Below are 23,854 nucleotides of genomic sequence, written 5' to 3'. Positions count from 1 at the left end.
GTAAATACTGGAAGGATAGGTCAAAATGACTGTTTAATTAAATAATGGTCATTCAACAAATCTTATGCTAAAGTAATCTCACATTTCTGTAAATACATTCCAAATAAAAGCTTAAACTCCATCAAGTAATGCAGAAATACAAAAAAACACTCCTTTGGTGAAAAGGGGACAAAGAGCATCATTCTTTGTCTCCTCTGAAGAGGCCTCTAGCAGCTAACTGGAGTTTAAATCAGCCAATGAGATGCTAACAACCCCACAGGTGAAGATCATTCATTGGATACACAAAAAAGGGGCAGGATTACGATGAGAAGAACAACAGCTGAGAAAACAAACCGATATATTACAGTATGCATGCATATTTGTTCACATTAAAAGAAACTCAGACACTGATAGAGTGGCAATAGTATCTACCCAAGAAAAATATTGCCAAAACTACCAAAAACTAAAACACAAAACAAGCCATGAGTTTTCAGTTAGTTTGATATTTCATTTTAGTGAAGCATAATATTTACATTCAGCATGTGTCCTAAATTTCCATATGGCAGTCTAAGGGGGGATAATCCATCTTAACGATCACTGGCTACCCATATAACTTCTGCTGCAAAACAACATGTGGTATGTAAAGCATCCCTTTGATTCCATTGTTGTGGGGGCTTTGGCTGGGATGATAGGGGCCTCCACCAAACCGGGGTACGCTAGCCAGACTGCAGAGGTCAAGGGGGCCTCTTCCCGCACACAGTCATTTCAGCGTCCTTCCTGGAACTGGGCTGATGTCAGGGCTGAGGAATGTGGAAAAACAGAGCACACAGGGGGCCCTTGTTCCCGTGCTCTGTATAGGCCTTGGGCACGAATCCAAAACACATGCCACACACGCTGCCTGAGTCGGACTGAGGGGGCAGGGACGCCTGAGACACATGGCTGTGGATAACACACAGTGAAAACATACTGGCAACGTGAGAGCAGTCTGAGGTAGTACAAATGTACTTTGCCTGATGGTCTGAGGAGATATGTCTGAAATATATACGAGATGACCTGTCATGTTTAGAAAAGAAACGGCTGTAAAAAATCACGTGTAAATGGATATCATTTTAATTAAATATATATATATTTTATTTTTTTTTTCAAATTTTGAGACAAAAAGTACACTCTTTGGAAGTTCAGTTTCTTTAAATATTCAAAGCAGAATCATCCAAATTAATAGTTTTACACATTTTCACAAATAAAAGTAAAAAAATAAAAGTAAAAATATGTGAAAAGTTTATTTTATGTTTGATTCACAATGAAAATGAAATGAAAAAAATGTGCTTGCTAATTAAAGACTGCAATAGCTTTGACTAATTATGAAGAACAGCCTGCTTACACAGTTCCCAATTTTTGGGCGTTCCACAGGGCTCATGACTTGATCCCATTTTTTTCCTCATATATGTACATCAATTAAGAAGTCATACTTTTGAAAACTACATTATTAAGCTGACATTTATTTATACTTTTAACAGACCCAAGTTTTTTTTGTTTGTTTTTTTAAACTGTACTTTAATCTTAATAACTGTACAGTTATTGTCCAAGATGTAAATATTTTTTTCAGTAAAGATTGTGTGTGATTGTGTCTGCTCTGTGTCCTGTTCTGTTTGTATATGTGCTTTTCTTCTGCTGCTATGACAACCAAATTTCCTCTTATGGGACAATTAAAGGATTATTCTATTCTATTCTATTCTATTCTATTCTAGTCTAGTCTAGTCTAGTCTAGTCTATTCTATTCTTACTGATTCTAGCATATTAAGCTGTATTCCTAACAATTCTTTCACAGTAAATGAATAACTTACGTTCCATTCGTTCATGACATGTCATGTTCGTGTCATTCTTCATGACATTTTTGCATATGTCATGAAAGTACTGATGGGTGTGGCTAGTGATGCAATAGAGCACATGAGGTCACTGATAAGAAGTGCTGGACGTGAAACTAAATTGATACATGATATGAATCACCCATTCATCCAACTACTGTGGAGGCCATTTCAATGGAGTGAGCTAACGGTTTTGTTCAAGAAACCAGTTTGAGATAGTTTAAGCTTTTGTGACGTGGTTCATTATCCCGCCGGAAGCAGCCATCACACGAGGGTTTCTCATGTACTGAAATCTTTGCACCCATTTTCAAAACACAGTTACCTGCGTACACATGGAAAAATCCATCAAGACAATTGACAAGTGGTTAGTAATAAAAGCACCAAAAATGTTGATCAAATGAACTATCAGAAAAAGGGCGAAGATTAAACATCCAGAATAAGACACTTTTTTTTACGTTAGATGTAGCAATCATGATTACAGACAGATTAAATTAACAGACTGACTGAAAACGAAACGAAAATAAAAGCAAAAGAACCACAAAGGACAGACTTGTTTAAAAGCCTTTGGCAAAACCCAGCCATAACACAGCTGAGAAACCTGTTCTTGAATCATGCAAATGTCAGAACATGCCCAGGAAAGCCCTGCACCCTGAATTACAACAACCAGATGAAGTTGGATTTTAAGTTTTTTTTTATTTTTGCAAACAACATTCTTTTTATAAAAATAAAAGCAAATGCAGATCAAGATTTTGCACAGATATGTATCAAAGCGAACATTAAAAAATGTGAGTGAACTTTAAAGAACTCAGCAAGTAGAAACACGATGATATCATCACAAGAACAATGACAAAGCCTGGGAGGGATTTATTTTGGTGACACCTAACAACCAGTTATCTAAATAAAAGAATGTTCCCTCAGTCTCAGTGCTTAACCTACATGCCTGAAGTTGTTGTCATCTACCCAACATTGTCTGTGTAGGACACAATGTCCTATTTTTTCACACTGATGAGCGTCCTCACCCAGTTTGATGCAATTGTTGTATTCTTGTCATGTATGCTGTGAAACGGTACTGGGCCCCTTTCTGGTTTCTTAATGTTTTCCATATTCGTCATACTTAAATGTTTCAGATCATTAAAAAATGTAAATATTAGACAAAGATAGCCTGAATAATCCAAAATGTAGTTTTTAAATACTGATTTCATTTATTAAGGAAAAAACCTACCCAACCCTACATGAAAAAGTAATTTTCCACTTAACCTAATTATTGGTTGTGCCACTCTTGGTAGCAAGAGCTGCAATCAAGTGTTTGCAGTAATTGTCAGGTATTCACATTGCTGTGGAGGAATTCTTGTTAACTCTTGTTAAATCATGAATTAACTGCGATTAACTTGAATTTATGAAACACTGAGCTCAGTTTCACTAGATTACTACAATCCTTTTGGATTTAAGATATTAAATTGAACCTGGCAAAGTAAAGTTAAGATTTGAAAAAATTGGAGAAAAGATGGATGAAGATTTTCCATTTCTGCTGCATCTCTTTTTTCAATAGCCTTAAAACACACATGGTAGAAGAAGTAGTTCATATGTTTCTAATCTAATTGAGTGCTTTATACCAGGGGTCCCCAACCTTTTTTGCGCCACAGACCGGTTTATGTCCGACAATATTTTCCCGGACCAGCCTTTAAGGTGTCGTGAATAAACACAACAAAATAAATCCAGCACCGGTTCTCAAAAAAAGAAAAGATTGATTCATAACACACAGGAAAAGACTCAGTGAAACCGAGATAACCATAAAAACAGTTAAAAATATAACAATAAAAACCCTGAAAACCATAAATTTCACACCCGAGCCTCAACTCTCGTGGCCCAGTACCAAACGACTCACAGACTAGTACCGGTCCGTGACCCGGGGGTTGGGGACCGCTGCTTTATACAACATGGCTCATTTATCTTAGCACTTTTTTCTGCATCCAAGTGTTTTAATCTAACATGCACACTCTGCAAAACTCATCTTGCCCAAGAACGTTTTGGCATTTGGACTAAAGCATCCAGGGATCTAAACATCAGTCTTCTGATTGGTCAACGACCTCCTCTACCTAAACAGAACAGACTAAAAGGTTATTCCTCAGATCAAGACTTACTTAATGAACTGCAAAAATTAATCAATTCTTGATTTAAGGTTTTTACATACCTCTTCTGAAATAGTGGCATGTAAAAAAATTGTGTGTGCATATGTGTGTGTATGCAGGTGAAACTATTACAATGGCTCACCCCTAAAAGGATGAAACAACACACAAGAATCCCAGCTGTGAACCTTCACCTAGAAGTGATGCCTATATACATCTGAACTGGAACAGCAAATATTTTTTAAATACAAATTGCAATTACTCTATTCACTCACAGGGCCTGTTTTTACCGCACACAAAGAGAAAATCAGTACTGTTTTAACCCACAGTGCTTGTTTTTAACCAAACAAAGGGGGAATGGGGAAAGGGGAGGAGGGTTTAGTTCTGTTTTCCTAAAGAAATACTGAAAATAAGTGTAATAAAAAAGTTGTTTCTATTGAGAGCTAATTTTTTTTTAAAAAAAAGGTGAGGATACTGAGATAATAGCACTTTAAAATATTCCAGGATATAACTGTGGTACTGTATGAGAAAGTTGGGGGTGGCAGAGAAGTATGTGAGGGTGGTTCAGGGCATGTGTGTGGACAGTGATGAGGTGTGTGATAGGAGTGACAGATGAGTTCAAGGTGGTGGTGGGATTACATTAAGGGTTGGCTCTGAGCCTCTTCTTGTTTACACCGGTCAGGTTGAAAGATAAGGTTAGGCAGAAGTCTCAGTGGACTATGATGTTCACAGATATTGTGACCTGTAGTGAGAGCAGGATGCAGGTGGCAGAAAGGTAGGTATGCTCTGCATAAAAAAAGAGGAATGATAGTCAGTAGAAGCTCTAGAAATAAGCAAAGAGAATGACAGCTTAAGTCCAGTGTGATAATATCACAATATGGAAGAAAAATGACGGATATTAACTGGTATGGGTAAAGCCTGGTTAGGGACTTGTTTAGATGACACCTAACAACCACGAGGAACTAAATAAAAGCATGCTACCTCTTACGTCTTAGTATTTAACATACATGCCTGAAGCTCCTGTCATCTACCGAAACTACCCTACACTGTCTGTTTAGCACAGAATGTTTTATGCTTTCACATTCATCACCTAGTAAATCCTCACCCAGCTTGACACAACTGATTTTGGAGACAAAGTTAGAGAGGCCAAGAGGGTGAAATGGTTTGGGCATTTGTAGAGGGACAGTGGAAAAAGTGAACAAAGATGCTTAATATGAAGCTGCCAGTCAAGAGGAAATAGAGAATATTCATGGATGTAGTGAAGGAGGACATGCAGAGGGTTGCTGTGACAGAAGAGGATGCTAGGGATGTGTGATGGAGGCACTCGGGAATTTTAAATGTAATGTGAAAAAATTATACTGACACTATCAACATGCCTGAGTCTGAGCTGAGCTGAACATCTAAGATACACAGTTGGTCTAAGCATTTCTAATGATGCTGTTTGGCTGACACAGAGTGTTTCAAATGAAAATGCCCTGCAGCGTGTCTTCAGATCTTCTTGCCCTGTTCTTGCTGCGGTGTGTCATCAGTCAAGCTTCAAATTGTGAACGCCTGACCTCATTACATTTCTTGTACCTCCCTTGTTATTGTAAGGCCAGGTCACATCTGATGAGATTATACTGACCTGTTATGTAAGGCATACATGTCCAGGCTTGTGTTTCTGAGCAGTTATTTCAGCCTCTAGCACGAATCTGTCTCACCACTGCACTTCAGAACACAATGTTCTCAACTACTGACGCAGCATGCACATGGAATGTCAGGCAACCACATAAACAAACTGCAGATCAGCACGTCTTCTCCCAGGAGTTATTCAGTTATCACTGAAAACAGGATAGGATGTAGTCAGTATGGCTCCTAAGGGTGCTCAGCCCAGTCTCGCAGCAAAATGTGAGTCACAAGACAGTCTGTTTGTGTATATGGACTGCAGTTGTCATGTTTTTTGGGTTTTTGTGACAGTCAGCACAACTGTTAAACCGATGTTATGTAGGTAAGCATATTTAGTACCTGCAGAACACATGTTGTCTAGACTCTTCGTTGGGGACACGTCACTCCTTTGATACCCCTAACAAAGTAGTTTTATTGCATAAACTTACAAAGTAATTTGTAATTCCTAAATTTAAACAAATCTTTAATTTGACCCTCCAGATGTGCACTTTGTTCCCCCATTAAAAGTGAAAAAGACTCATCGCAAAAGTCAACACATGTGAGATATGACAAATAAAAATATTGTGCAGGAAAATGGGGAAAAAAAGGGGAAATTTGTGTCCGGAAACATGAATCAATACATCCTACTATTTCACAAACCTCCATGACACTTTTCCCACCTGTGCCACCGTGAAGTTAATGCAGAAGTCTACATAAGTGGACTTCATGGTGGCTTCAAGGATGCATTGTTCTTGTGAGTGAGGCCAACTTAATACTATCTTAATATCAGCATTTGTGGTTGTAAGGCTTCAATATATATATTTTCACTGTATAGATGGGTTTTGTTTTGTGTTTTTTACCTCCTCTGCTTTTTAAATATAACCATGTTTTACATAGATGTCATTTTGTCACTTTTTCCTTTATTTCTATCTGAAAGTCTTATCACGTATTTGTCAGCTGGTGTCATTGGGTTCGTGTAAATGTCATCATAGACAATAGATCCCCATGAAGTTTTGTAATGCTATTTATTTAGATAACAAAGTAGGCCAATGCTGTTCTAAAAGGTTTCTATACTCACAGCCATTCTGGTTCCACTGATGCAATACTCTATTATACACGGCTTACAGTCTGAGATGTCTGCTGTTAAAAATGCATGTAAACAGCACTTAAGGGTATGTCATGTCTGCAGGCTTTGTGATTGGTTGATGCAACAGGCGAGCTCTTTAGTGTTTTAAAAAACAGTTGTCTTTGTTTTACAGAAATCCAACAGAAATCCCTTCCATAATCCAGCAGACTCCCCAGAGACATCCAACAACTGTACTGTAAAGAGACGGGGGGAAGAAATACATGCCCGCCCACAGGTATTTGGTTCCATTGAATCATTTATGGCTGCAGAAAAAGAGCTTTTGGGTAACGTTTCAGATTCTAAAAATCATAGCTTAAGGATGTAGGGAGGGATTTAAAGGAGGTGAACATTTTATAAAAGTGCACAACATGGCAGTGCAACATCATTTGCATTTGTATAGAAACATGCACAAAAACAAATCATTGCAGAGTTTTAATCTAGAATGACACACACACCCACACAACCCTCTGGGTTTGTTCAAAATCACAATCCTTTCAGCTTGTTCATGGCCAAAAGTGCCAACCAACAGATTAGGTCTGTTGGTTGGTTATTTGTATGTTGTTGTTTTTTTGCTATTTTTACTGCATAAAATTTTTAACTAACATCAGTTCTTTTCAGAAATATAAAATAGACATGACTTTTTACATGTTTAACCCTTAAAACACCAGTTTGTTTGTACAATGCACTTGTTGGAAGACAACCTCAAAAATGACCATTTCATAAATTCGCAGTGCTACTGGATTTTCTTGTATTATCAACAGTCGAGTCTGGGAGATGTAATTGATTAACATCAACATTGATTATTATGCATTGTTATTGTTGTGCATGGAAAGCAAAATAGATAAAACTCCTACTCAGCTTGTTCATGGCCAAAAATGGCCAACTTTTGTTTACGTTTACAAAATATTATAAAATTAATATATTTTAAAATATTTTTCTACTTTGGCCGACTTGATTCTTTAAATTAGCACCAGTCCTGGTCATGACAATCAAAATTCCATTCAAATTCAGAATTTTAACCCTTTCAATACCAGTTAGATCACACAATTGGTGCAATCTGATTTATTTTCTCATCATGATTGCAGTTAGATGTACATCAATAATTAATAGTATCAATGATTATATATCCATCATTACTTCTTTGTGCAGTGACAGAAAAACAGAAAAATTCCCACTTAGCATGTTCATGGACAAAAGTGGCCACCTCCTGCTTAAGGTCACAAAATGCTATAAAATGAATATATATTAAACAATTTCAACTTGGTTTTTCAAATTGGCATCAGTCCTTGAGGTGAAAACCTAAATTTTCTTCAAATTAAGATTTTTTTTACCCTTTAAATGTCAGTTAGGTTATATATTACCAGTAACTTTTCAGAAAAAAGGGGAATAACGTTCAATTTTTTTCACAATATTTATTGATGAAACTTTTTTTTTTTTTGCCTGTCCCGTTCGGCACTGTAGCAATCAGAATTATTGTCTGAAGGCCAAGAATGATGCCCAACGGATTTACTTTTCCAAGTGGATCGTTATGGCTTTGCCATACTGGTCAACTTGATATTTATTTGTTTTATTTTATAATTTCTTTTAAACTTTTAAGATATTACAAATGACTGGAGGATAGGAAAAGGAGCGACATAGACAAAAGAAGTTTAAGGCAAGGAGGGAGAAACCAAAACTGAGGGGAAGAGGCAAACAGAGAAAAGACTAAATCTGCTAGATCACCTGGTGGGGAAAAGAAGAAGAAGAAGAAAGCAAGCATAAAGACAGCAACACAAAAACCACAGCAACACTCTAGATAAGTATAAGTAACAGTAAATAATAAATATTGAGTGTTACTGAGCAGCACACAAGACCAACAATGCACGGCATGCTTTGAGGCAGCAGCCAAGGAAGATTGTGTTTGTGTCTATGAACACCCGTGTGTACACCTGTGGTCACACCTGTGGTCACACCTGTGTGCCTGAGCGCACTTGTTTTCAAAAGGTTTTTCCATGTAACTATCTGATAGTGGGTGTGGGGAGCCATAGCCCTGCCCCCCAGGATATAAAGCAGGCCCACGGAGTACCACTGGAGGGACAGGTACACCACCCTCCCGAAAAGAGCTGAGGACCTCCCCAGACGGGGGTCACCCAGCAGCCACGATGCAGAAGCTACAGGGGGCTGCAGTGAAGTGCCTGCAGTCTCCGCCAGCAGCCAGTCGCGCCAGAGTAGGCCGAGCCCCAGGCCCTGAGGTTCGAGGCCCCCCCATTTCCCAGAAGGGGCCTGACTGAGCCACAGGTGCCAGTTAAATATCAGTTAGATCACATAATTGTAATTATTTAGAAAGAGATAAAGGGTTAAAAAAAAATTTCAAAATAAACATGCAATCTGATTTATTTTCTCATCATGATTGCAGTTGGATGTATATCAATGATTAACAGTATCAGTGATTAAATATGCATCATTACTTTTTTTTTGCAGTGACAGAAAAACAGAAAAACTCCCACTTAGCATGTTTGTGGCCATGTTTTTTTACCCTTTAAATGTCAGTGACTTTTCAGAAAGAAAAGGGAATAAATGTCAAAAATTTTCACAATATAATTGATGAAACTTCATATTTTTTTTCAGTCATCATTGCAGGTCAGTACCAGTAACAGTAACAATGATTTATTTTTACTTTTTTGCATTGTTACTTCTATTGATGAATGGCCAAAAAAACCCTCCCACATGGGGTGTTGATGTCCAGAAATGACCATTTAATGACCAAATGACCACTAAAACGACCAAAATTTGTATTTCAGCTTGTGCATGTGTATCTTCATTATCAGTAGGATGTGCTAATTACAGTAGAGTGGTCTATGTAGGCACGCTTTCCACAGCTGGAGCAAGGGGTTGCTGTTCTAATCCTGCAGGTTCACCTTTTTCACCTTGTTCTCATTTTGTTGGTGAGGTGAGGTTAACCATCTGGTTCAGACTACTGTATGTTCGGATCAATGGCAGAAGCGGCTGAGCATCAGGAACAAGGTCGTCTTGCAATTGTTGAGATCACCAGATTGTGCCCCAGCTCTTCGAGGATCACTCTTCATTTGTAGGTTTTAGACAACTCTTTAGAAGTGGTTTCCAAGGGACAAAGGCATAATTATCTGGAAGCTGTTAGGCTTTCTTATAGCAGCAGCACTGACTGCACCTGCATAAACTGCAGGACAGATTTACAAACAGTGTTTGTTGTTGTTTGCGCTGCAGCTGCGAACTCTGCAAAATGTCCTGTGACATATATACATATAAAAAAAATTTTTTTGAAAGTATTTTCTATGAAAAGTACAAGAATAAAAGTGCTTTAAAGCTAAGCTTGCCTGGGAAACTCAAAGCTCAATAGCCTGCATCTACAGAAATTCACTGCAGCCTATGTAATATTTGATGTGTTGTAATTTATTCCAGTCTATCTTGCAAATACATATTTGTGCTGCAATGTCATGCACAAACACAAGCTATTACATCCTTAAGATCAAACCTATGCCAACATAGCATCATTCTTTTGGTCCATTGGAGTGCAGTAAGCCACCGTACGCCCTTATACAAAACTAAGAATATTACATGAAATTGCTTGTTTGGCCAAAAATGGGTAAATGATGTACTTTGGTAAAAAAACAATACAATATTCATGTCTTAAGTTTAGATTGAAAGCAATTTTACCTAAACTGCATGATTTATTACTGTCAATAACAAGGAATTAAAAAATGTCATTATAATGGGTTGCAATTGGCCAAAAGTGGCCACGATAAAGCTAAAAGGAATAATTGGATGTGTATATTATTGATATATTCAAGAAGCTGAAGTTGAAAATTTCCATATGCATTAACACTGCAAAAATGATCAAAAAAGAAAAAGAAGTGGCCAGAAATGGCCAGCATAGAGCCCAGAGGGTTAAAAGGACAATACAGCATCCAAATGTTGAAACCTTTCTGATAAGAACCTGCTTTTACTTCCAAAACTATTTAATGTTTATACAATGAAATATAATTTATTCAATTACATTTAAATGTAACTAATAATCCATTAACAATGTTAAGAATAAAAAACTGGAACACTAAATGAGGCATAACAACAATAACAAATTGCACACATAATACATAAAGTATAAAAAAAACAAACAGCATTTCCATTTCAGTTTATAAATTCTAAAAGCTTATTTTATTCTCTTTCCTAAGAACACAAAGAAGTTCACTCAAAAACAAATCATGACTGTCGCAATCAATTTTTGACAAAGTAGATCCTCCCGTTAGAAAACATTCTTAATGGATTCTTAATGTTAAGAGCTTCATGTACTGCTTTCAGTATTTTCAGGGCCACAAAACTGACATTTGTTCAGTTTTATTAAATGGACAGACAAAACTAAGAAACATGTAACTCACAACTGAAGCAATTAAAATAAAGGTTCTTCATTCAGTTTAATTGTATCTATTTATAGAGCGCTAAATCACAACAACAGTTGCCTCAAGACACTTTATATTGTAAGGTAAAGACCCTGGAATAATACAAAGAAAAGAGAAAACCCAACAATCATGTGAACCCCCCTATGAACAAGTGCTTTGGCAACAGGGGGAAGGAAAAACTCCCTTTTAACAGGAAGAAACCTCCATCAGAACCAGGCTCAAGGAGGTCATGGTTATAAAATAATAAAATCAAACAGATCAGTTAAGTGCCTTCATATAAATTAATAAATAAATAATAAAAAATAAAGTGCATGTTTGCTGCAAAAACCCTGAGTTTTTTAGCTAATAGTTTAACAGCTGGGATAGAGAAGCAAGGCTTTGAGTTTTAAATGTGCAGGTTCCCATTATGTTAAGTCGATCTACAATCACAATGTGTAATGTGATAGTGATGAATGGAAGATGCAGAGGATGAGGATGCGACAGAGCTGGATAGAAACGTTGGTGTAGAGTTTATTAAGCTGATGAACTTTCATCTCGGCCACAATGATGCATCCCAGCAACTGCAAAAGACAGAAAACAGCAGTTATTATATCATTCCTCTTCTGATACAGTCATTTATAATATGCTTTCCTCCTATGTTTCAAACCTTGCTGATATGAGCTGACAAATCACAACTGGCACAAGAGAGCTATGCACAAAGTGGTCTATGGTGTTAGTGGCACGGCGCACTAGCAGCGAGAACAGTCTGCTAGTCAACTACAAAGTCCTCAATTGAAGGATGGAGTGGTGGTGCTGGAGTAAGTCATGAGTTTGTCAGACTGCAGTTCCTTTCCCTTTAAGGAGCTTTACAATGCAATTGCAAAAGAACCGTTTTGCTAGCTTTCAAATCTAAAATATAACTTTGATATATTTCCTTTTTTAAAAAGCTGTTTTGGTATGTTTTTTAAATTGTTTAAAAAAAAAAAAAAAAGTAAAAAAGAAAATGAGTCATCAACCTTGAGATCAGACTGATAAGATGGGTTTCCTTTTAAAATACTGGAATTTATTTGATATAGCCATGCCAATCAGTTATCAAGCTGCTCAGGCTGTAAACATCCGGGTATGAAGTGTTTACTGTGACAACACTTAGCATGGGACTGCACTTCTGTTTTATCAGCTTCTCTGTATGGCATGGGTGTGCTGCAAATGCATGACTGTGAATCAACATACTGTTGAGTACTTCACTGTTTAATCACTTCTTGTCTGCACAGCCAAGTCGATTGTCTGGCAGCCAAATTATACACAGCGTGATCATGTTTTAAATCATCTTCCCGTAATGGGACTATGGTACAAGTGCAGCATTATGGTAAGTATTGATCCAAACAACATGCCTGATAAAACTGATGTACAAAGAATTAAGTCATGGATAAACAGCTGGATTGGACATTTCTAAGCACAAATGCAAACAGATGATTCGACAGTAAATTAAAAAACAGCACATAAAACTACATGAAGGGCAGTAGGTAGTTGCCTCTCTTTAAAAAAAAACAACAAACGTGTACAGTGGCTGTATGACGTATGTACAGTGTATCACGTTTTGCATTCCCTGATCTTTGTCATTAAAAACAAACTCATCCCACAAAGTGTCCAAGTGACACTGTGTTTTGGCAAAAAACAGATTGAGTGACTGGGTGATGGCTGACATAAGTCAACCTGTTAATCACCAATACGGGCTTGGTATGTTACGAGCGCCAGTAGGCTGTATGGGTCACCGCTGCTCTGTAAACGTGCATGAGGTAAGATTGGCTGTCAAAGTACAAGAGGTCGCACTGATTTCAGAAATACGAAAATATAATATCTACAGATGATTTCATAGTTTTAAAATGCTGTAACTACATCATGCAAGTTTCACTCAAAACAGCCACATGATACAAGAAACCTGACAGCTTAATAAGAGAAACATGACAGATTTTGAGCAACCATAAACCAACATAACCATTGATTATGGCGTTATAGTGGTCTACAACTGACCTTAGGGCTGTTCAATATAACGATATATATCGGATGACGATATAAAAACGTCTATCGTTTCATTTTACGCTATTGTTTGTTTCGTGGTGTCGCAAAATAAACTGTTTACGGCAATTTTTTTTTTCATGGTTTTGATGGTCACTGTAGTGGCTATATTAATTTCTTAAAGTTCTCTCTTTCTCTTACATTTAATATAACCACACTACGGACGGACAAGCGCCTGTTTTTACGGATTGTCGTTAGCAACAACGACGGTAAAACCATCGCATGTCCGCTTGTTTAGTTTCCACATAAACCTTTCACAATAAAGCTTAAGATCCTGTTGAGACTTTTCAAAATAAACGGAATCACGTGAAAAAGTATGCAGAGTATTGACGGATGAGAAGCAAAAAAAAGAGTCGTCAGGTGCTAAAAAAATAAACCTTAGGCTCAAACGTTAGTAAAATCAAAGGCTTTTCCCCGCAGCACGCCGTGTAATAAATACTCAAAGAAAACGGCGGCCGTTACAATCTATGTCTAAAAATGTGTAGTTTCATGCATCGGTTAAAACACTCGACTCCAGGTACACGACGCCCAGATGGAAACACTTCACCTACCCGAGATTCACAGAATTTACAGAAAATATTAAATTTTTTGTGATTTATATCGTTATCGGACGATAAATGTTTTATATCGGGATATGAGATTTTGGTCATATCGCACAGCCCTAACTGACCTAGTATCTAACACACTTCAAGACATCTCTCATTCTTGGGGAACCAGTGATTTATTTCACTGATGATACCATAAAGTTCACATTTACGGTTTTGTATGTGCACTGGGCAACATTTTTGTTTCTTTCAGACAAACGAAACAGGAAATTGCGGAGTGGCTTACAGCAGACAAACTATGCAACATAAGCACTAATGACATAGTTGAAGGGTGTTTTTTCCATTTGTGTTACTTTTCAATTTTTATACTTTGGCCATTATAAATGATGATGCAGACTGGCTAATACCTATTATCTGCCGATAAAATTATTCAATGGGACTCTAAATGTTACTGTAATTGTGAGCATACTGATGTGGACGTGATACTCAAAATAATCCCCAAGTACAGTTAAACCGAGTTAAACGCTAAGGTAGCCTGTGCTACATAAATGCACTTCAGACACGACGAACGTGATTTATACTAAGCTATTACCTTAATTTAGTTCGTCTGAAATTCCTCCCTGTTTCTAATGTGCACCAGCTTCTACTCAAGTTCCCCGGAGCAACATACACGTGACATGGCTCTAAAACCAGACTGTATTTGCTGTGTGCACAAAGTGTAAGCCAAAAAAAGATATACTCAGCAAAACCCTTAAATATAGTTTAAAGGGCTATGAGGCCACAGGCAATAATTCACTAAAGTGGTCTTTAACTTGTTGTGCAATCCTAATTACAAATGATGTGAGCCTTTTATTTAAAGTGCATGTTGTCATCAGGCTTTTTGGAGCCTTGATCCTCTCTCAGCTGTTGGGCTCTTCTGTGGAAACAGCTGCACTGACACACAGTTTAAAGACAGCCTGCAACAAAGCTAAATATTAATCATAAGTTAGGACTGGAGGACTCATAATTATTCATGTTGACAAGGTTTATGTGTACGTGTCCTTAAAAGGAGATGTAATCGTTTTACATGGAGATTGCAGCGGTCCCAGATCAGATGTACACACTGGAACTCTTTCCCATGTTGCTTGTCTGTGTTTATTGTGCTATGGTGTGTTGATATCTGTGCATTCCTGCATTATCCTTTTGTGTTACACATTTCAATGTTTTTTTCCTCGCTACCTAGCCTGACCTGTCTCCCCAATGTGATGTTTGTGTATTGTATGTACGGTCGGCAAGGTCTGTCATCTCGGTTGTGGGCAAAAGACCTGCAACTGACAAATAAAGGCTATCTCATCAAAATACAAGTTACCAAAAATTTCATTTACAGATGTCGTAATGTTTTGTGATATGATGTGCCACGTTAAATTACAGTATTAAGACAAAATGCTAAAAACTAAAACAGGACATCCTCACCATTTGATTGACTGAATATTAGTAATATTTGTTTGAAGCTCAAAGTTTCTTTTATCAAAATTGTACATCCTTTTACTTTATTCAAGTAAATTTTGTTAATAAACTAGTTCTAAATTTACATTTTCACAGATTAAGAAAGTGTAGGAAAACGTAAGCGGGTTTGGGACTCTAGTGAATAAGTATGATTGGGGGGCTTGTTAATAAAGGGGGTAAATTTAGTGATACACAGGAAGAAATCAGTTGTGTGAGACAAATTTTTTTCCAGACTTCACTGCCAGTAAGTAAGTTCGAGGAAGTATTGCATAACTTGTTCTAAGATCTTCTGAGAAGTCTGCTTTGGCGTCTCCACAGCAATGAGTACAGGGCAGAAGTGATGGAGACAAAACACATGAAAACAATGATGCTTTTTAAAGCCTTTCATAACTATAATCTGAACTTTTCTAAGCACCCTTTTCCTCTCTTTATTCAATTTATATTGAGTTACAGGAAGAGACACACCTCTTATAATAACAAGCCCTGACACAGCTAAGGCTTTGAGGCCACAGCTGCAGCATTCTCAGTTGCATTCAGTCAAATTTAACAGTGAAACAAGAGCAGAATAGGTCAACAAATTTGTACTAGTTGCAGTTTTCTCTTCACAGGTTTCTCTAACTGACGCAAGCATTTAGGTACTTTCCTCTTCACCAAAAACAAAAAAAAAAAAAAAAAAAAAAAAAAAAAAAAACCAAACAGCTGATCCGGGCCGCTAACCAGCGATGTGCTCCACCCAAGCGTTTTGTGCAGAAACATCTTTAATAGTTCACTAGCCTCAAATAAAGACAATCGTTTCATACCGTAACCATTAGCTTGTCAAGAGTGAGCATGAAGATTTGTTTGTTTTCTTCAAAAGTGCACCATTTTTTGTAATTTGCCAATTTTTCTTTTAACCCTTAAGAGCCCAGACCTATTTCTACTTTCATGAAAATTACGGGGGTCTTATATCAACCATATATAACCAAGTCTCTAAGTGTAAAGAGGCAGTGACACCAGTGTCACTGTGGGTCCTTAAGGGTTAAAGGTTGTAATGCTGAACAACCTTCTTGTGGCAGGTTGTCTGCTCATGTTCACTGCAATACAAAATTAGCGGTAATGGAAGGTTTAGAACAGGGGTAGCCAACTCCACGCCTCGAGTGCTGGTGTCCTGCAGATTTTAGATGTATCCTTGATCCAACACAGCTGATTTAAATGGCTAAATTACTTCCTCAACATGTCTTGAAGTTCTCCAGAGGGTTGGTAATGAACTAATCATTTGATTCAAGTGTGTTGACCCAGGGTGACATCTAAAACCTGCAGGATACCGGCACTTGAGGCCTGGAGTTCCCCACCCCTGGTTTAGAAAGATATTAACTGGGTCCTGTTGGGTCTTTTTTGTATGAGTTAATGATGGATGAAGGTGCCATGCATGAGTGTTCACATGAGCTCCCTCCATAACCCCATGCGTCCATATTCAAATCAGGTAGTTACGCAAATTCTCAGTTTGTGTGGGCCTCAGGCAGGGTTACCCTTGTCAGTGGGTTTGATTTTAACTTTTTTTATTTGACAAGAATCTCTGCTCAGCCGGAGCCATTATCGTGAACTAAGAGTTGCATTGGTTCTTTTTTGCTGATGTTACTCTATTAACTTCAGTGAACTGTGGCCTTCAGCAAAACTGCAACTGAGCACTTAAAGCACTTTTTACTATAAGCCACACACACTCACAATCTGATTGATGCACTGGGGGAAATTTGGGGTTCAGTATCTTGCTCAACCTCCAAGCACACTTTGAGTCAGGGATTAACAAACTGATTAACCTTCAGATTTATAGACAGCTTTTAACCTTTTTCAAGAGTCTAATCACTTTATCTACCCTAGAAAAGTAAAAGTACTTAATAGTGTAACAAACTACTTTCTTCGTGGATAAAATAAGTAATTGATGCCTTACATCCTTTCACCCATTTTGCTGTATGACCAAACCTGCCTTAAAACAGGGAACATTATGAAATGAAAGGTTTCTCTCCTGGGCACAGTTAGACAACAAATAGCAAATAAGTAATTATGTGACATGTCAGAGTGTTAAGTTACACCCACTGGTATAGGCTGAAGTCACCACTGAAGATGCAATTTCCCAAAAGCAGTTATTAAGAGTAGCACACAGCCACGTCAGCAGTGATGTAAATGTTATCCCCGGCTAAGTTAGAGTGTAGGCGAACAACCCTCCAAGTCTGACACCTTTCATGTCAGTGTTCAGCTGTCAAACTAGGTTGAGATTGGTACACATCACCGACAGTTAGAGTTTAACCTCAACAGGGTGGAGGCTGCCATTTAACGCAAAAGCTGGAAATTTCACACACGCTATTCGTCTAAAAAGCAGATCACTACAGAGGAACATGTATAGAGAACAAACATTTTTCCTTTGAGGTTGCTAAAGAGCAAAATACACCTAAATACAGTAAATACTGGCCAGCTAACGAGAAATGACAAATCTCCCACACTAACCATGTCCTGTATATTCAATACATGATAGACATGTCCTCTGCAACTGAAAAGTGTAACAAATGTGTAAGGTAAGTGCTTTAAACCTGAACCAACAGGGGGGTGACTCCTCACAAAAATCATTTCTATACAAGATTAAAATTTTCATAATCTTCTTTTCAACTGCCATATGACCTCTGTGTGTCTTTTTCTAATAAGGTTACGATTTCAGTTACTCGTTTAAAGTCTTGCTGAATACAGCACGCTGTTCATTTTGTAAATTATGATCACATTAAAAGGTCTTTACACAACAAGTGCATTGCTAAAAAAAAAAAAGTGCTTCATATGCACTTCAGGATGTTAGAGGGACAGTTTGAACTCTTTTTGGCAAACTTGGGACCACATCTGAGGAGGCAGACAAATAATTTCAGAGATCCGACTGACCTGGAGCAACATCTGCCTGTGTGTCTGAGGTAAATTAGTATTATTTTATCTATGTTGTTGTTTATAATTAGAGTTGCACGGTTTGAGCTACAAGCATGCTTGTTGTGAAATGTGCAGGTCTGATTGGTCAGAATTGTTATTCACATACAAAAAAAATCTGCACAATGGTTAGCACTGTTGCCTCACACCAAGAAAGTCCTGGCCAGGATCTTTCTGTGTAGGTTCTCTTTAGGTACTCTGGCTTCCTCCCACAGTTAGTGGGGTTAGGTTATTTGGTAATTCTAAATTGCTCATAGGTGTGAATGTGAGTGCGAATAGTTGACTATGTGTTAGCCCTGCAACATCCTGGTGACCTGTCTGGGATGTACCCTGCCTCTCGCTCTATGGTAGCTTAGATAGGCTCCAGCTCCCTCGTGACCCTGACAAGGATAAGCGGAAGAGAATGGATGGATGGTGTGTAAAGGCCTTAGTAAAACTGATAAGATTGTAGCAACCTGCTAACTAATGCGAATGCAGTGCCTTGGGTTGCTAAATCCACTCATCATTTGTGATGTTTGCATAGAAATTACCAGCTTAACAGCTCTACTCAAGGCATAGTCTACACAGTAATGGATGACATAACACTGATCAAGTCTATTGTTTTATGCCTAACTTTTTTTATATTAACACGAAAGAAATGTGTCATGGGTCACAATATGAGTCTGTCGCACCCAGATTGCCCCAAAATAATAGAGTGAAATAGATCAAAGCTCATTTCAGCATGGCACTATCCCTGTCCCTGTTTCTATAATAAATCATTTTATAATAGAAGCCCATTGCATTTTTCCTCATAAACAAGGAACAGCCCTTCTTAACTGTCAAAATAGAAGCTAGACCTAGATAGACATACCGCCTGAAACACTGTGGTGTTTTATTTGCACTGGGTGTTTGCCATCTCCAAGCTGCTGTTTGCCTTCAGTCAGCTGAGATTGTTTATACCAAAAGTGATGACTTGCTTCTTGCCTATAAGTTTCCTGAACCAGGGAACTGCGTGGGAATACTATTAACTGTAACCCTGAAGTAAACCATCTGTTACCGACACACACACCCACACACACACTGTCCTGTGTACCCAAAACAAAAGGGAAACTGGAAAAACTGAATCAGGACAGCAGGTTGGTTCTTGACTTGAGAGACAGTAACTGCAATTGGACTAGCAGCTGTGTTATGAGCCGCTTTCATTTTTCTTTTTTCAGGGCAGTGCTTTAAAGTCTACCTTGCTATTCAAAGCAGAGACAAAGGCCAGCCCTGAAAAGCTTTAGTGAATCGTGGCAAAAATAAAAGCTCTTGATATTCCTGTTTAACCATCCACAGTTCAAATAACCTTCAAACTAGCACCTGGAAATGCAGTCATCAGTAGTTCCATGTTACACACCCTCATGCACACAGGTTGTATTAGTACACGATGTTCTCAGAAATTTGTATCCCTTTTACTCTGGAGTGACGCCAGGATATGGGCTGATCGTCATTCCTTTCATTCCTCACACTTATCTCACAAACAGCAACAAACTTCTCTGCACTCATACTTTGTGTTAAAGGTTCGCAGCAGATTTAGTGTTCAGGAAATGTTAAAATACAACAACGAAGGGACACGGAGCAATAAAACTGTACAGTAAAAAAATGAAAGAGAAAGAATGAAAGGGTGACTTGAAAGGCATTTACAGATATAGGTCTTTGCCAAAGACAAGCCTGTTCTTGTGAGTTGGCTTTCCAGTGAGTAAATTTGCTTTAGGAGGAAGCAAACAAAAGAAAAAAAAAAACCCTTAGAGCTAGACTAAACAGCCACTTTGGAGGACAGCCTCGTTAAAGACTTGCATACTGTACATGACATCCTGGTTTTAACCGTTTATAGTTGACATAAAAGAGAACGTGGAATAATGATGTCAGCACTTAAACTGGGTTCAAAGTTTACAGTACCAGGCACTTAGAAAGTCAGCTGATCAGTCAGCTGAACAGGAAGCAAGAAATTCCACAGTAATATTAACAATTAACAATAACAGGAAGTTCCATTCATTTGTTTCAGAGTCTAATGAGGAACAAGGAAGACCATCTGTGAGATAAGTTAAATTCCAGTTTGTGTAGTCCGTGGTTAGGAAAACAGAAACTAAAGACGCAAAGCGCCTCAGAAAAAGCAGAAACGTGGCGTTTGCGACCATTATAACTGAGAAATGAGCTCATCTGTTTCCTGTGTAGACTGGATCTGAATGACTGTCGTGGATGAGTTCACATGGCACAGAAAGGAAAGAAATTCTGGCCAAAGTTCACGGACACTGGCATTAAACTAACCCAGGTAAATTAACCAGAAGAATGTTGGGCGCAGTTCAAATGAACCACCTGACTCATTCAAAACCAGTTAAGACAAAGACAAAACATACCATTCATAATGCTCTTAAAGATGGCTTTGGTTTCAGTTAGAACAGGGACTATTCTCAGATCCAAATTCAGTTCAAATGATTTTCAATTCATTTTCATGTTCTTAAAGTCTAAAACTCAAAAGAAGGGCAAGTTCTAACTCTTCATTATTCAGCTAATAATACTGGCAAGACAAATGCTGTCAAGTTCACATAATCAACTGTGAACTGTTTTGTAATTCTTATAGAAATCACTTCTTGCTCTTCAGCCTTTCAGTTCAATTACATTTTATAGTGCCAAATCACAACAGCAGACGCTTCAAGGTAGAGACCGTACGATAATACAGAGAAAACACAGTAAACAAACAACCAACTTTGAGCAAGTATTTGGCAACAGTAGGAAGAAAACTTCAGCAAAACCAGTTTGAGGCAGCTTAGTCACTGGCTGCCTTCTGACGGACTTTTGTCAGGAATTCGTTTCTACGAGTGACCCGAGTTTCACATATCTGAAATATTCTAAATGCCAAAAATATCTTAACTGCTATAAGGTGGTTTGGTGTAGAGGTTTGCAGGACACGTGCCAGCCACCATCCACCAGTATACTGAATGTTTACGTTACTTTCACGTGGACTCGATTGTGCATTACACATATCCCACAAGGTCACTACTTTACTGCTGTACAGAGAATCTGTGCTATTTGTATATGTAATATGCATAATGTTTGCACAAACTTTCTTGGATCTACTGACATGTGACTAGAATTCCTAAACTAAGTTTCACGAATCTTGTGACTGCTGCTGGAAGCTATGTTCACACAAACTTCTGTGACGAAACTAAAACTAAAGTTTCCTTATTTTCCACTGTCTCCAGTATTAAAAGCGATTGATTTGTTGTGGATTTGTGTAGAATCTCTTGTTAACAGCTGCCCTTATCACCAAAGGCAAAAGACTGAAACTTGTGCAGGAGACTCACTTTATACAGCTGCACTGTGAAACTGAATCAGTCTTTGAGCGTGGGCGTGCAGCTCAAGAATGTGGAGAGTGTGCCAAAGCTACCTCACATTTGGTAAACAGACATGTACTTCCCCAGTCCACAGACTCCAGTGTCAGGACCTTTAATTAAGTCAGATATGTGAGTGGGATGTAAAAGTCTGCCAGTATTTCACTCAAAACACCGAAGGTGTCAGATAATTTTTTTATTTTTTAGGTAGCAGAAGAATTTTTCTGCGTGGGCTGCTAAAGCACAGAAAAACATGTCTTTTGGGATATGACATGAAACCATGACCAAGTCTTATGAAAACATCATAGCACATGGAGACCAAATCTGTTCAGGCAGGCAAGTATAGAAAGGTCTTAAATTGGGTGCATTGCACACCATCAGCCTGAGGTGCATGCCATATGCTTGAGGCTAAGGATGGATTTTTGAAGTGTGCTTCCCATAAAGCCACAAAAAAAAGAACAGCCAAGGCTGGAGGAAAGAAATGTTCCTCCAGACAACAAAGATGAGATTTCTGCACATATGTTGGTTAACGGTGAGAAAACAAATGCTTTCTATAATTTTAGCAACAGATTTCCTGGTGTTTTAGCAGATTAAAGCCATTTAGTCTACATTTAGGTATGTTCTGTCATTTTATTAAGAGACTAGCTGTGTTTCTGTTCCATTTACTGCACAAAAGACTATCAGATAGCTGTGAACCAGAAAGAATGATTCTTCCAGACAAGGCGGGGTGCAAACCTTACACAGGAAAACATAACTGTTCCTCTCTTTCTGTAAACTGAGGAGCCTGTTCGAGGTTCACTGAAGGGCTCTTTGAATTCCTTTGGACTAAGCTCTTGTTTTTCTGGACTAAAAAGGGAATGTCTGGGTGCTCATACTGAAACTGGAAAATGCCTTGGATCACTAAACTAAAGCAACGCAGCTCATGTGCACTTCATGCAGTCTGCATATGACCATATTAGCTTCTCGGGGTCTAATTCCAGGGCACACAGACCTGTGATTATTCATCATAGTATGCCAAATAAACTTAATGCAGAGACTTACAAGCTACATCACAATCAAAGGTGAAAAAAGTAGATGGAACAAACTAGCATGGTGCTACAGCTTTATGTCAGGATAGCAAACTCCTAACTCCAAACTACTAATGGTTGATACTCTTTGATAATCTTCATTTAACTTTGTATTGAACCATTTAGCACCAACACTAGCAAAAAAAAAAAAAAAATGCTATTACTTGTATAGGTAATCGATTATAGACAAAAGTACTGGAGGAAAATGAAATTTTGACCTGGCACAAATGTGCATTTGAGGTTAACATGCCTCTGGAGACATGTTAACTAGACCACAAACAAAATGCACATTTAGGCACTACAAGATGAAGGATCACAAAGTTGATAAGAGACATAATCGGTTCACGTTAGCATATCAAATATTACGCGTATGCATGATGCATGTTTAATAAAGTTTGTGTATTTTTCTCATGTAACTGGACGTGAGGACAAACATCTAGCGTGCTTCTCCTTGACCTTGCGTACATGTCCTCTCCACGTGCCGTCATTGAGCTTGGGAACACCATTTGTGTTAATCATTGCTCGTTGCGCCATGTCTTCCCATGAGACTGTGCACTTCTTCCTTGTCTCACGCCTATCAGGTTTCATTGCCAGAATCTGATGCAGTGTCAGCTAACACCTATTTTCCCCAAGTCCTACAGTAAGCCTAACCTGAATGTTTTTCTTGGATGCTCTCTGGGACTTTCTCACCTGATTAATCCCATCCATGAAAGAGAAAAAGAAAATATTCTCCTTTTCCTTCCAGTCAATAATCAACAACAAAAAGCTTACTGAAAACACATTCAGTTGTCCTGGTGTAAACAGTTCCCACACTCAGCTGGTGTTGCTACTACTACAGAAAGAGGTGACGTCACTAAAGGGAACGGCCCTTTTCAACGATAATTGTAGGATTGTTTGGGAAATGTTACGAAATGAAAACACATTACATCACGTTGAGATTTTATTGTTTTGTTGGTACTATGTGGGTACAGTGTTCTCACGAGAATTATTTTATCTAAGAAAAAGGCATTTTCTCACACGATCCATGTCAGCTATAATGGTCACAAATCGTGACAGAGCAAGTGTGGAATACATTCATAGAAACACAAAAGTCTGCACACAGCACATTTGAGATCAAATGCATACCGTAGCTCAGAAGCATACCGTTCTTACAGAAGTCACCCGGCAGAGGTCACACACAGAGGTTATACAGTTTACCCCAGTTTTATCAGAGCGATCTGCTTCCAGTCAGCAGGTATGGGATAACTGCACAGTTTTGTG

General features: G+C 38.2%; 1 protein-coding gene across 2 annotated transcripts in view; it reads right to left on the bottom strand.

Annotated features, from left to right (window-relative positions):
* Positions 1-10,881: 10,881 nt before the first annotated feature.
* Positions 10,882-23,854, bottom strand: part of mcl1b (MCL1 apoptosis regulator, BCL2 family member b) — a 31,774-nt gene continuing 18,801 nt past the window's right edge. The window contains exon 4 of one of the 2 annotated variants that reach the window (XM_087848418.1): positions 10,882-11,712. In XM_087848418.1, the coding sequence (XP_087704544.1) occupies positions 11,682-11,712 (31 nt within the window). In that variant the 3' untranslated portion in view covers positions 10,882-11,681. Of the gene's footprint in view, positions 11,713-12,858; positions 12,911-23,854 lie in introns of those variants that run through there. The other variant, XM_087848417.1, reaches the window with a different exon arrangement.

Source organism: Neolamprologus brichardi, chromosome 11, assembly GCF_056152115.1.
Source record: "Neolamprologus brichardi isolate AB-2024 chromosome 11, ASM5615211v1, whole genome shotgun sequence".
In the NCBI taxonomy this organism is placed as follows: Eukaryota; Metazoa; Chordata; class Actinopteri; order Cichliformes; family Cichlidae; genus Neolamprologus; species Neolamprologus brichardi.
Note: the sequence above shows the minus strand (reverse complement) of the source record. Positions and strands in the feature narration are given on the sequence as shown.